At 38.5% G+C, this 14,337-nt stretch overlaps 1 protein-coding gene across 10 annotated transcripts in view; it reads right to left on the reverse strand.

The window, feature by feature from the left end:
- The window catches only part of LOC132103269 (adhesion G protein-coupled receptor B1-like), an 88,879-nt gene that overhangs the window by 34,994 nt on the left and 39,548 nt on the right, over nucleotides 1–14,337 (reverse strand). For 4 of the 10 annotated variants that reach the window (XM_059508228.1, XM_059508225.1, XM_059508223.1 and 1 more), the window contains exons 3-14: nucleotides 9,753–9,911; nucleotides 9,454–9,528; nucleotides 8,871–8,975; nucleotides 7,407–7,574; nucleotides 5,884–6,063; nucleotides 5,199–5,528; nucleotides 4,279–4,380; nucleotides 3,995–4,101; nucleotides 3,711–3,905; nucleotides 3,557–3,625; nucleotides 3,037–3,145; nucleotides 109–252 (exon numbers count right to left, since the gene is read on the reverse strand). In XM_059508228.1, coding sequence (XP_059364211.1) covers nucleotides 109–252; nucleotides 3,037–3,145; nucleotides 3,557–3,625; nucleotides 3,711–3,905; nucleotides 3,995–4,101; nucleotides 4,279–4,380; nucleotides 5,199–5,528; nucleotides 5,884–6,063; nucleotides 7,407–7,574; nucleotides 8,871–8,975; nucleotides 9,454–9,528; nucleotides 9,753–9,911 — 1,743 coding nt within the window. The remainder of the gene's footprint in view (nucleotides 1–108; nucleotides 253–3,036; nucleotides 3,146–3,556; nucleotides 3,626–3,710; nucleotides 3,906–3,994; nucleotides 4,102–4,278; nucleotides 4,381–5,198; nucleotides 5,529–5,883; nucleotides 6,064–7,406; nucleotides 7,575–8,870; nucleotides 8,976–9,453; nucleotides 9,529–9,752; nucleotides 9,912–14,337) is intronic. The other 6 variants (XM_059508231.1, XM_059508222.1, XM_059508224.1 and 3 more) reach the window with 5 other exon arrangements.

The following is a 14,337-nucleotide window of genomic DNA, read 5'->3' on the forward strand; positions in this document are numbered from 1 at the left end:
ACTGCTTGTTCTGCATGTTTCTGAGTAAATGAATGTCCATTTAATTTAGAAAAATGATGAAAACTAAACATAAATGTGTATAGTTGTGTGGGAATTTATGTTTCTTACCTGGTTTTTCAGTGACCAGGATGTTTTTAGCCACTCTGACTTTGTCCTCAGAGTTGCGAGCCCAGTCCACCATCCCCCTCCACCCCTTCATGGGGAAAGTGATATCTGCATTTCCTGCGACAGGCCGCTTGTGAATACTCAGTACTGGAGGGAGAATCCAGAGGGCACTGTAAGATCCATGGCAACACCAATATCCTGACTCACTGTACAACGATCACATCTCAACTAGAGAAAGTGTCATGCTGTCAGACGACTCCCCCATTCAAAATCTCTCAGCTCAAACTCTTTCATTCTCATATGATCCCAGCCTTCTGCTTTTTATTAATCATAAAATATAAAAAAAGTTAATTTACATATTAAATATTAACTTATTAAGTTAATTTGCATAACTAAATATTAAGCAGCTCAACTTTTTTAACATTGATAATCAGAAATGCATACAAATCAGCATGTTAGGAATGATTTCTGAAAGGTCATGTGACACTGAATATTGGAGTAATGATGCTAAAAATTCAGCTTCATCATTACAGGAATAAATTACATTTTTAAATATAAAACAATTTCTTTGAAATTGTTATATTTTACCATTTAACTGTTTTATCCACTAGGCCATTGCCCTGACATCACATCATCGCATCCCAATTTAGGTTGGAGCAAAGACATTAAATAATTAGATCAATGTGTGTGCATGTGCTAACTGTTACTAACTCTATACAGTACCACTCAAGTTCTTGTGCAGTATTTCCATCTGATGAATGTGTGGTGTTGCATATACATATACATCTGAACGGACAGGTTCTGAACTCATGGGCAGCTCAGTGATTCAGAGGTAAACAGAACCTCTCACACTCCCTTTTAAACTCTGCTAGCTGCGGCCCACAAAGTATGACCATGAAGGTTCATCTTCCTGCTGTTTTTATGAACCTGGGTGCTGAGTAAACCATAGTCTTCTTTGTGCAGGAGAGACGTGTGTGATGTAGAGTTTGATTCCAAAGCTACAGAAATGCCTAGAGCTATACATATTTGGAAATCTGTGTGAGCAGCATATCAGGGACATACTCATTCATAGTTCAGGGACTGTTCAAGATTTTCAAAGAGATACTGTGTATTACGGCTTTCTAAAGAGTTTAAAAAAATGTTCAAGGTGTGAGTGAGTAATAGAGTTGGTTGTGATTTTAATTGGTTTGTTTCAGCACCAACAAAAGCCAAAAGTGTTTTTAATTAAACAATTAATCAAAAAGGAAAAATGTGTGTGTGTGTGTATATATATATATATATATATGTGTAACGATACGCGTATTCGTATTGACAGTTCGGTACGCGGTACGCATTATGGACCGAACGGTTCGTTGGACTAATTAATTATATTTGGAAAAGAAAAAAAAATTGTGAAATATAATGATATGCGTTCACAAGGTAGCCCAATAACCCAAACGACGTAACAGGCAACGCCCCTGACACCCCCGAAGAAGAAAAAACACCAACTTATATGTTTATGTTAGGCTACTCAGTCAGGCGCTCGCTCACTCATTACGCGCTGAAGGCTCGTTGCAAAATGGCCAATGCGTTTAACAGACCAGAAATAGAAGATCCTCCAATAACCAACGGGTCTGGTGTTTGGGTGCACTTTGGATTCCCTGTAAGCTATAATGGTGATGGCTAGAGAGTGGTGAAAAAAAAAAAAAAAACATCGATATGTCACATCTAGGGTACACCAGCGGGAATACAAAAAAAAAAAAAAAACACCAGCGGGGATACTTGAAACATGTCAACTCATTTACGCCGACATCACCTTAGTGTGTCAGTATCTGGGAAAAGGCGAAAAATACACGCAACAAACTATCCCCGCAGCATTTAGACAGACATTTCCAACGGATTCAAACAGGGCAAAAGACATCACCATGGCGATTGGTAGGCTACATTTACGTTATAGCCGTGGATATGAGACCTTACTATTTACCATTCATTCTATCATTACCATTACAGCTTACAGGGAATCCAAAGTGCACCCAAACACCAGACCTGTTGGTTATTGGAGGATCTTCTATTTCTGGTCTGTTAAACGCATTAGCCATTTTGCAACGAGCCTTCAGCGCGTACTGAGTGAGCGAGCGCCTTACTCTGTAGTGGAAAACGTAGGTTTTAAGAACATGCTTAATGTAATTGAGCCCCGTTACAATATTCCTTCACGAGCCCATTTCAGACAGACCGTAATTCCTGCTTTGTTCCAAAAGACATAAGCCCTATAGAGAACCAATTGAGTAAAAACACACTCAATATAAAGAGTTATAGAGTTCCATATAAAAAGTTACATCTTTGTATTTGTTCATAACTACTACAATAATATAACATTTTCATTTTTTTTTTATAAGGAGCTGTTTTTGTTTTATACAGTATGCTGCTAGGAAAACACCATAGAAGATGGGTAAAGAATAGCTCCATCATTGTTCAATGTAAAAAAAAAACAAAAAAAAAAACATTGTTAGTTTTAATAAATAAAACATTTTTTAAAAATCAAGGAAATTTATCTGCCAATTTTTTCTTTTTGCTGTATCTAAAACGTACCGAACCGAACCGAACCGTGACACCAGTGTTACACCCCTAATATATATATATATATATATATATATATATATATATATATATATATATAGAGAGAGAGAGAGAGAGAGAGAGAGAGAGAGAAAATTTACTAATTTATAAATTAATATATTTCTTTGGTGAATTTGTAGTGTTGTAACTAAAAGTGCAAACACAAAAAAAGACGACAGTGACAGCCATTTAGAACTACATGAAAGGGTCATAGTTAATCACCCATGAAGATATAGTGACTGCCTTCACAAACATTCAACCATTTAAGAAGATGACAATCACCCTCTGACATTATTACAAGGGTGTAAACCAAGTTAAAAGTCAGTGGAAACTGACCCAGATTATCAGTGACCTCATAAGTATCCTGGAAGTCCTTCATGCGGAGACTGATGACGTCCACAAAGTCCTCCACTAGACGAAAAAGCTCTTTAACATTGGGCCCCAGCTGCCAGAAGAAAAGCAGGGCTTAATGTTAAAATATTTGTTAGTTCTTCTATCAATGGAAGTGCATTTTAAATGTTATTGTTATAAATATATTTTTCTAAATATAACGGCTACTGCTGCTGCTGCACAAGCTTAACGATATCCTTCCTTCAGAATGCAAACTGAAACTGGTGTTAAGACATAAATTGTAAACTAACTAATGATCTAACTAAACAGCAGGAGACAAACAGCTGAAAGAAAGATGTGCAGCAAAGAGAACAGAAGAGAATTGGCCAATTAATCACCTATAAAACCAGCTGAAACTTGCATGATTACTTAATGAAAGAGAGTGAGAAGATGCCGACATTAAAAGAGGGAATGAGAAAATGATGAATGAGAGAGTGGAAGAATGAATGAGTGAAGGCTGACTCACCAGTTGTGCCTCCTCCCACCTCTCCCTGTTTTCCTCCATCAGTAAGTTACTCACTGACTGCACAAAATTCTGAGAACAAAACCACATGACAGAGAAACATTCAGGGGCATCCAATGTCAAAACAGTCTTTACTTAGACCTAACGATTCACTAACCCTCATGTCTCCATTACTGGGGCTGTAGTAGGACCTCCTAAATATCTCTGTCATGTTTTTCAGTACATCTATGATAGCCAGAAGGTCTCCGCTGTAGCTTGTTCCATCACTTGACGTTACCCTCAGCTTGGTCATGACTTCAGAGACCCCGTCTCCCACAAGCCCTCGCTGAGCCTTGGACAGGTGATCTCTGGTCTGGAGTAGGTAAAAAAAAAACAACAACATTATATGCAGACGCCATCTTGGTTTTAACTTAACTAGAGCTTAGATTGGAGATCACCTACCAGTGTTTGGATACTACGGTAGTCATTTGAGATGCATTTCATGTATGTTGGGTTCTCCCAGTATGCAATGCCCTCAACATCCAACGAACATCGCCGAAGAATTAGTCCTGCATCACAGAAATGGGTCATCGTTACCAGATTTTGAACAAGAATTTGTTAAAAACTGTATACTGCATTTTTTTTTAACCAGGCATTTTGAGCTGTCCATGGTCCTGAAAATGTCTCAGAATAGCTTTGAGGGTAATGAATGTTTAGGATGAGTGTTTGCATGAGTCATGTCTTACCTACAGCATTCGGAGGACAGCGGACAGCTGCAGTGTCCCCTGCAGGAGTTTTCTTCCACACTACGTTAGAGAAATTCTCCTCGTCACAGATTTCGTGCGGCTCTGCATAAAAGCAAATAAGTAAAAACCACAAAAACTCAAAATCACAAAATGTGATCAAAAAAACAAGTAAGGTACAGAATTACAGCATAATTCTTCTGAAATCTATAAATAGTAGAGATAGGGGTGGGCTATATGACCAAAATTAGTAATTGCATTTCTGATGATAACCGTGTATATAACAATTGTTATTTTGCTGCAAATAAGGTTGTTACAATGACAACATTTTAGATGCAATTAAAAATGTCACAGTTTTTTATTATTTCAGTGCCGTAGCAATAATCAGTTCTAGCCTAAGTAATATAAGTAAAAGGTTCTCAAGCTTATTGAACACAAGAAGCTGGTATAGTAGGCTGCTGTCACTTTAAAACCTACTGTAATACATGGATCTAATGTTCTAACTTAAGCATTTTGACATAACTTTGTGTGTATTCAATCGTTTGAGCTAAATAAAGTGCAAAAAATTACACACTGTGACAAGTGGAACAATAAGACGCGAAAGAGAGTTAAATACATGCGCACTGTTCTGACACATGGTTTTAATTAAAACATCTTTCATAAATAAAACCATCTGTCAGAACTATCAAACTGAGACCTCTTTTGCATTTTGTGAAAGTGATATAGTGGTATGAAATCTCTGTAATGTTTATGTCAACACATAAAAACGCATGCAAAGGATAAACTTAGGTAGTAACTTAGAGATGGCAACTGAAAATGTATACTAGTTGTCAAATTTCAACCAGTTTAATGTTTCTACCAGTATTATATCACCCACCCCTAGCACAGAATGACTTTTGGCTACAACCATGTGATTGTCTCACCTGGACATCTCTTCTCATTGCAACGTCTAACTTCCTCTCTGTCCCCTGGGCATTGCTCCCCCCCAAAAAAGGGACCGTAACACACCCTCTGTCTTTGCTGGCTTCCTCCACCACATGTTTTGGTACAACCATCCCAAGAGCTCCAGATTTGCCATTGGCCATCCACAGGACACTCTCGGAGGAAGCAGTCTCTTGTCTGACGCCACTCGCCCTGACACTCCAGGCCCCCATAAGAGGGCCCGTTACACTCCCGAGTGCGCTGCATTGTTCCATTTGAACAGGACGAGGAACAGGTACTCCAGCTGGACCATTCATTCCACACGCCATCCACTACAGAGTTAAATACAAAGTTATAAGAAGAAACTAAAGAATTTTCTAAATGTGAGAATAGAGGATACAAAGCAACATTAGGATGACAAAATTAAGGAACTGAAAGTGGAGCATGATAAAAGATATTGAAAGATATTTTGCAGGGGAAAGAGAAAGGAACTTTGGGTTGTCAAACTCCATTCCAATCCACAGTGATTTAAAGCCTCTATTAATCACCATCATTTGCTGTGAACTTTACAAAGGTTCCTTTCAATCTCCATCTCTACAGTGCCTCACATTAGGCTTTAATTGAGGTGCTTGATGAAAGTCATTAAATCTGTATGAGACAGTCTGTATTTGAAAACCCAAAGATCACCTGGGCATACAGCAATGTTGCAGAATTTGGTCTGTTTCTCTGGACCGTCGCAGGGGTTTCCTCCGAACTGCGGCTGCTTGCAGGAGCGGGTACGGTCCCTGTACCCACGGCCGCACGTTGAAGAACACAAGCTCCATGGAGTCCACTCATCCCACGACCCGTGTACTGTAATCAGAGCGGCTAGGGTATGATTTATAGAGAGAAAAACGCACCTCGCCAACACACAAACACACACACGAACACACCAGGGAAAAACAAAAGAGCGGTTCACACTGACAACGATCTGCAACGGCTTTAATTCATTTATTTTAAACAGGATTTGCCCGTTTCCCGATGGCATAAGTGACAGTTTGGGATGAGATAAATTTGAGAAAGGTTTAATGAGAGATGAAGTAATGGGAAGACTACCAATAGGAGTGAAGACATTGGAGCACATTGAGCAGTATGCATTGATCATTGTTCATCTTGTTCATTATATGATGTATTGCTGCAATTTTACGAACATTTTCCACTCCATTTTTAGCAGCAAGGAAACATATTCCCTTTCCAAACAGAAGAACATCTTATTTTTACCAGCAATATATCATATTTGTGATCAGATGTTCAGATGCTATAGCCATTTACATAGCCCCCCAATAATGTTATGACAGGAACGCCTACTAGAAAAGACTGTATAATATCTCAGATGGTTCACTCATATTCCTATGAACTGGAAAATCTGTAACGCTCAATATGGCAGCTCTAGTAATGGAAGTAAATTCTTTGAAATAAGAGTTGTTAGTCATTTTGCACTGTAGTTAGACATTCCGCTTCCCACATAAAACTGAGACTTGTGCTTAGGACTGCACATGTGCATTACCATTGACCAAACAGAAATATATCAAATTAAACGGCAATTGAGGGCAAGAAAGAACATTCACAAGACAGTTCATGTCAAATATTTTTGATAATTTGAAATAAGTTTCTCAAGCAGTTTTTGAGATTTTAGGTTTTCCCCATTTGATTAGATCTTGCATGCCAGGATGTGCATTGCAAATACAGCCGCCGTGTGAACTGACTTGCATTTAAAGAGACTTTGCTACTAGCTACCAACAATACAGCAAAAACAGCTGTCAGTGTAAACAGAGAATTACGGGTAGTGTGAAATTTTTTCTTAATGTTAAGTCAAATCATTGTTTTCTTCTGCCTAAAGTGATTAACACTTACTACAACATTGTGCTTTTCTAGACACATATATTATTTAATTTTTTTGAATAACACTTTTGTCTGGCCCCCTGAGATGCTGCACATAAACCCATTAAAATCTTACCACGGCTCTCCAGCATTCAGGGTTGAGACTCTCCCCTCAACTTAAGAGGGGAACAGCCGTACATGGAAGCCCAGGAAGAGTTAGCCTCACGTTGGCAGTAGCTGGAGGGTGAGTGGGCAAAGCTAATGGACCTGAGTGGAGGTGGGACGGGTGACGGAAAGTGCATAAGGAAGATGGTGGGGGTGAGGAGAGGCCTGAGGTGGGCTGTGCTTACCTGGACACACAATAGTGTTATTGCAGGGTCTCTGTTCACGCAGCGGCCCACTGCACTGCGTGCTGTACGGCACTGAGACACATAAGCGTGTGCGACTCTGCCAGCCCTCACCGCACGTGGTCGAACATGCACTCCACGCAGACCACTCCCCACCCGACGGAGGATCCACTGAGAGGTATGGGAGGAAGTGGGGAGGGGGATGGGATGGGGTAAGGAGCAGAGGAAAGGGTAGGAAAAGGGCCAAAACTAATTAGCGTGCGGGATTAGCCACTTTATTTAACAGGGGAAGTTTTAATAATTTCTTCGCTGAATCCATATCCTCAGCATTTACCCGTAATAGAAGAATTCATGCTTTCAGTTTTGGGATATGTAAGTCAGCCATCTATACAAGGATTTCACAAGGCTGCCCAATAGATCAGACTTTATTATCTGATCAATTAGGAAAGCCAAGGAATCAAGTTAGAATCCTAAAGTTATGGGAACATATTAAATGTCCAATAGGGTGCACTTGGTTGTCTTGACAGTCTAATAGATAATATGGGCTATCATGCTGTCCAATGGAAAGAGTTAGGCTATCATAACCACCAGGTGGAACTAAATGGAGAATTAAGAATGTCCAATAGAACAATATTGAATGTCAAAATAAAAAGTGATAAGGAGGGAATGATTTAACCTTAATCTGACAAAATTAGGGGTAATAAACATTTTAGTTTCCATACTAAAACCCTGCATAAGCATAGTTAATAATACTTATACATGAGTTTATTTTATCAGTTTTTTTTGTGTGCACCATTTAGTTTTGAAATGAGCATACAATTGTGTATTGTTAACGCTACTTCCAAAAGTAAAATAAAAATTGGGAAAATCATGCACAGCATTTTTAGTTTTTAGAATATACTTATTGATTCACAGATGTACAGTTTAAATATGAAACCCCAGCCTCTATTTATGGATTTACTGATTTTGAAGCACATTGGAGTAAAATAGAATAAAATAGCATTTATTTTGAAGTGACAGGCTCATATTGGTTAAACTGTAAAAATGAAAGACATTCATGCAGTATGCTCACAAAGAAAAGACAAAATACTAGGGATTACTAGTCCAATATTTTATATTGAAGCATGCAAATCATACATCACCACCCCCAAGCAAGGTGTATCTTGTTCTTGTCTGTTTCATTATAAGGGGTTACGACCCTTTCAAAATGCTTTTAACTTCTTTGTTAGCAATGGTGTCCATAATTTTTTGGATATCTCGATGTTCCTCCATGAACCATGCCATAATACACATGACAAAGACAAACAAAACATAAATCACACTGACAGGAGCATAAAAAAACAAGGCCATAGCCACATACGCATTCAGTCTACTCCCCTGTATGTGGACTAGTGAGTGAAATGGTTGCTAGTGTGTATATGTGTGACCCCAAGCTGCAGAGGAGGCTGATGCCACCTGTCTTCTTACCTGTTTGGGAAGACTGCTGTCCACTGCGGGTCTTATCAGAGTCCTCTCGTTTACGGTTGTCCACCAAGCGCAGGGATTGGCTACGAGTGCCAAGTCGGCCTCTGCCTGCAGGATGGGCTGGGGTTAGCAACTACAGTCGAATTCTGATCGGGCTGTTCTGTGCGACCTGAACATCTAAACCCTCCAGGGCAAGATTTGAATAACCCTGATCTAGACCAGCATCAGCCATGCTTGGGATTTTGTGTGACGTTACATAGCTGAGAAGAAAGTGAACCTGTATTTGGTTTGATACCCTCCAAGCGAACGCACAACTCTGTGAGAGTTTAAACACTTCTGGGTTTGCGTGACCTCAAAACGTGAGGAAGTGTGCAGAAAGAGGGCAAGATGGAACGAGCAGTGGATGGTGGATGAAAAAAATAAGCAGACCATGCAGAACAGAGACACAGACAATCAAGGTGAAGACATCTGCAGCCGATGGCCTTGACCATGGAGTGGGTTATTTACTCATGGCCTCCATCCAAACTGAGCGAAGATCTACTCACTACAGTCACATTCAAACTGATTTGGTCAGTGACACCCTTACCAAGCATGGCCTCTTGCATTCCTTTGTATTTCACTGGACTTAAACCCTTGCCTTTAGAGGAATACTGCCTGTAGCCTATGGGTCCAATGAAAAGCACACAAAAATGTTCATTCTATCATCAGTCTTTCGGTATCATTATTATCATTGTGTCACACAAGAAGCAGAACATATTTTTTTATAGTGAAATGTAAAAAATGTAAAAAATATGCTGTCAGACAGTGATAGAGAGAGAAAGGTAGAGAAGAAGTGGGTGTGCAAATGGTCACATGCAAATGTACATGAGCTAGAAGACAACTTACCGATGCATGGCTGAGGGTTGCAGGGACGACCTTCATCCAGAACACCCTCGCACATGTAAGCCTCCTCAGGTGGTGACTGACAGGTGCGTGTACGCGTCTGGACTCCGCCTCCACATTCACTGCTGCACTCCGCCCAGTCGCCCCACCCACTCCAGCCACCTGTATTAAACCAACACATAGACACATGCACAGTCCGTGTGTGTAATTCCCAAGAAAAAGCCATTTATTTATACATTTTCATGGCACAAATTAAATTTCCATCCCTACTAAGCAATAATGTTCTGATTTCGTAATCCATTATGATGGCACTAAGATGTAGAAATGGACCCATAAATATCAATAGTATATGAGTCCCTGTGTTCTGCTCCCTCATGAATGTTTAATAGCAGACATTGCTGCCTGTCTGATCCCGGAGGCCCCGACAAATATGTATTAATCTGCATGAATAGAACATGAAGCTGGCCCACGTCCAGTTGCAGACATTTTTAATTACTCACAAATCAATTGTACGGGGGAGGGTATATAATTCTACACTCAGTGCTGCGCTACCCAGAAAGTGAGAACTGAAATGAAAGTGAGAAAGAATCAGAGACAGCTTATATTTAAAATGTCCATCAGAAGATTTTTAGCATATATTACATTGGGAGGGTCCATACAGACAATGTAAAGATGGTCAATGTAATGGGGTCAATGGTAGCTACATGTGAAAGATAATAAAAGCGAAATTTAGCACAAACCAGTAAAAAAAATAATAATAATAAAAAATTATAAATAAATATATTTAAAAGAGGCACCAAGTCATGGTTCATCCAAGTGAAAGATATAACACAAACATGTCAGAAAAAAATACAATAAAATACAACAACTGAATATAAGTTATAAGTTGCTATACAGCTGGATAAAACAAAAATGTGTCTGTCTTGATTTCAGGTTGCAAAACAATAAAATGTGATTATTTTAAAGAGGTGTGATTCATTTCTATACTCACTAGTTTAGCAGCATATTTTTTTTAAAACACAATTACAATTACCATGGACTTTAGGATTATGAATATCATCAAGTTTATACTATTTTAAACAAATTATAATAAAATATTATACAAAACTATGTATGTTTAACATTCTGTAATAATTTATGGCCTTTGTAGAATTCATTAATAGAATATTCACTGAATTTATAGCCTGAAAAAAAGTGTAGGATTTACTTTGAAATAGTTCACTTAGTAAATGTCATTAATAGTTACATAAAAATATCAAGTTTGAATTACACATTTAATTAAACATGCCATTTTGAAGAATGAGGACCAAAATTAAATTTCCTAAAAAGTTCTTCAAATAATTTTTATTTACATCTTTATAGAATTATATATAGGCTATATATATGTTTTTTTTTTTTTTTTTTTTTTTTTTTTTTTTTTTGCAGTGTAGGATTTTTTTTAAGTAGCAGATGAAAGCAGGTGACATGCACATACAATTTAATTTAAACAACAAACTATTTTATCTTAGAAATTAAAAGCATGTTCATAAAAATGAATAAAATTTCCAGTTATGGATGAATAAAATGTATGAATTATATATTTATTAAATACATAATTGACCCTAACATCAGCTGAACCCTTCCGACCGTTAAATTCAAAGCATCTCTCATGCCAAGCAGAGTTAATACATTATTGCACATAAAGGCCAGATTTAAAAACAAATAATGCCCTTTTTTTTTGTTTTGCAGCTCTGAATACAAATCTGCCGGCAAGCAAGTGCTTAAAAGCAGAATCAATATCTATTTGTTTGAGCAGGATGAGCGATTAATGGCAAATTGTTCACTTGGTGCTGAGATTGGCTTTGCCGCATGTTGTGTGCGACACATTCACCTGATAAAACAAACCGGATTCTAATCTTCAATGCCTCGGCCTTGAATATACAATCGAATGTCCTCCTTGCACAGTAAGTGACAATCACATGCAATCGCAATGAACCGTGACGGCTCTCAGCGCGCTGCCCTGATTAATCCCATCCACCAATCACGTTTCAAACCAGATGGGTTCATCAACCAATCGCACATGGCATAAATGTTCCACGAGGGACTGTAAGTGGTAGAAATCAGTCTTAAGTGATTCCAGCCTTATTTAAAACAAGTGCGATAAGGAGGAGTGAAAATGACTGAAATAAGTAGTGTAAGAAAATTCGCAAGGCAAACAATCTTTAGAAAAGCGAAGAAGAAGAAAAAAAATAATTAAAAAGCCATTTTGGAGATAATTTCTCTTTCTGTGAAAAGCTATTGGAGAGTATGACTTTTTTTGGCTCAATAATCATGGGTTGAAGGAGAAAAATGGGGACATAATAATACATTATAATTTACATTATAATCCTCTACGTCCGCTACGTTCTCAAAACTCAGGCAATTTGAACCTAGAATATCAAAATCAACTGCGGGCGGCAGATCCTTTTCCTATTTGGCGCCTAAACTCTGGAATAACCTACCTAACATTGTTCGGGAGGCAGACACACTCTTGCAGTTTAAATCTAGATTAAAGACCCATCTCTTTAACCTGGCATACACATAACATACTAATATGCTTTTATTATCCAAATCCGTTAAAGGATTTTTAGGCTGCATTAATTAGGTAAACCGGAACCGGAAACACTTCCCATAACACCCTATGTACTTGCTACATAATTAGAAGAATGGCATCTACGCTAATATTTGTCTGTTTCTCTCTTGTTCCGAGGTCACCGTGGCCACCAGATCCAGTCTGTGTCCAGATCAGAGGGTCACTGCAGTCACCCGGATCCAGTACGTATCCAGACCAGATGGTGGATCAGCACCTAGAAAGGACCTCTACATCCCTTAAAGACAGCGGAGACCAGGACAACTAGAGCCCCAGATACAGATCCCCTGTAAAGACCTTGTCTCAAAGGAGCACCAGGACAAGACCACAGGAAACAGATGATTCTTCTGCACAATCTGACTTTGCTGCAGCCTGGAATTGAACTACTGGTTTCGTCTGGTCAGAGGAGAACTGGCCCCCCAACTGAGCCTGGTTTCTCCCAAGGTTTTTTTCTCAATTTTGTCACCGATGGAGTTTCGGTTCCTTGCCGCTGTCACCTCTGGCTTGCTTAGTTGGGGACACTTCATCTACAGCGATATCATTGACTTGATTGCAAATAAATGCACAGACACTATTTAATTGAACGGAGATGACATAACTGAATTCAATGATGAACTGCCTTTAACTATCATTTTTTCATTATTGACACTGTTTTCCTAATGAATGTTGTTCAGTTGCTTTGACGCAATGTATTTTGTTTAAAGCGCTATATAAATAAAGGTGACTTTGACTTTGACAGTGTTTTCTTTCTCTGTCCCCAAGGACATTTTTTTAATGCTTTATCGATAATTTAGTGTGCTTCTCTTGTTCGGCGATAGCTCCCTTACATCGAAACTCTTTGAGAAGAGAACGCTGCATTATCTTTAAACTCTGATATTCGTCCTCTGCTCGGATGTTTCTTTCTATTCGTCAGCCCTTCTTCTATCATTCTGTGTTTTTGGTCGTTTTTCAGATTGCAGCTGCAGCACGCACCTGCTTTTCAAAGGATGAGTGTGTGGATATACATCCTTCTGCCCATTAGTAAATATTGTCTTGGCTTACGAGAGCCTCAAAGTGACCTTCACTTTCCCTCGAAGTTGAGCAGAAAGTCTAATAAGAGTAATCTGAATTCATCAATACAAGATCTAACCATAATCTCACCCGCCACTGCCCATTGCGTATCTGCTACGAAACCAAGGCCAGTCAGTACATCTAAATTACACCCTGCATTCGACTTCATGCTTTGTTTTCTGGTTGAACTGTGCATTAAAACACAGCGTGGGTCAGTGAAGGAATGCGAAACATGGGAAGTGCTGACACCCAGAGGATGCTACTAGTCATTGGCATCCATGTCAGCAACAAATGAGTGTGGAAGTAAAAAAAAAACAACGTTTCTTTAAAACGTCTTTTCTTATTGATGTAGGAATTAAATTAATTTCTGGAAAATTAAATGAGCAATCCATCTCACAGTTTTTTTCTGTCTCAATCTGTCCTTCTGATGGCTACACTCACAGGTTTAATCCATTGTTCTGCTGTCAGTATCCTGCTTAGAATAAATATTTGAACAGCTGTGTTTACACATCTGATTGATTAACCTCACTCCAGGGGCAGGAAACACAACTTAGGTTTGCACCCGGCCTTACCACGTTGTATAATCTTTCCTGTCTTGCGCCGCAGTACTCAAAAAGACCCACGCAAACCAACTCTGTTAAAAGACCATACATTTCCTACCCATGAATTTTAACAATACAAAATAAAGGCAGCAAGTGTGGCAAAAAAAAAAAAACACCTGAAATGACAAAACACTTAATTTACAGATAATATGATTTTCTTTAATGAATTCTATGATATAGGGTCCAGGATTATGTAAATTTTTTTTATAATGATATATGTATACATGTATATATGCAATTATTCATTAAACACTCAATGAACCAATGAGAGCGTGATATCAATAATAATAATAATAATAATAATAATAATAATAATAATAATAATAAT

The sequence above is a fragment of the Carassius carassius genome, chromosome 24 (genome assembly GCF_963082965.1).
Source record: "Carassius carassius chromosome 24, fCarCar2.1, whole genome shotgun sequence".
Classification (NCBI taxonomy): Eukaryota; Metazoa; Chordata; class Actinopteri; order Cypriniformes; family Cyprinidae; genus Carassius; species Carassius carassius.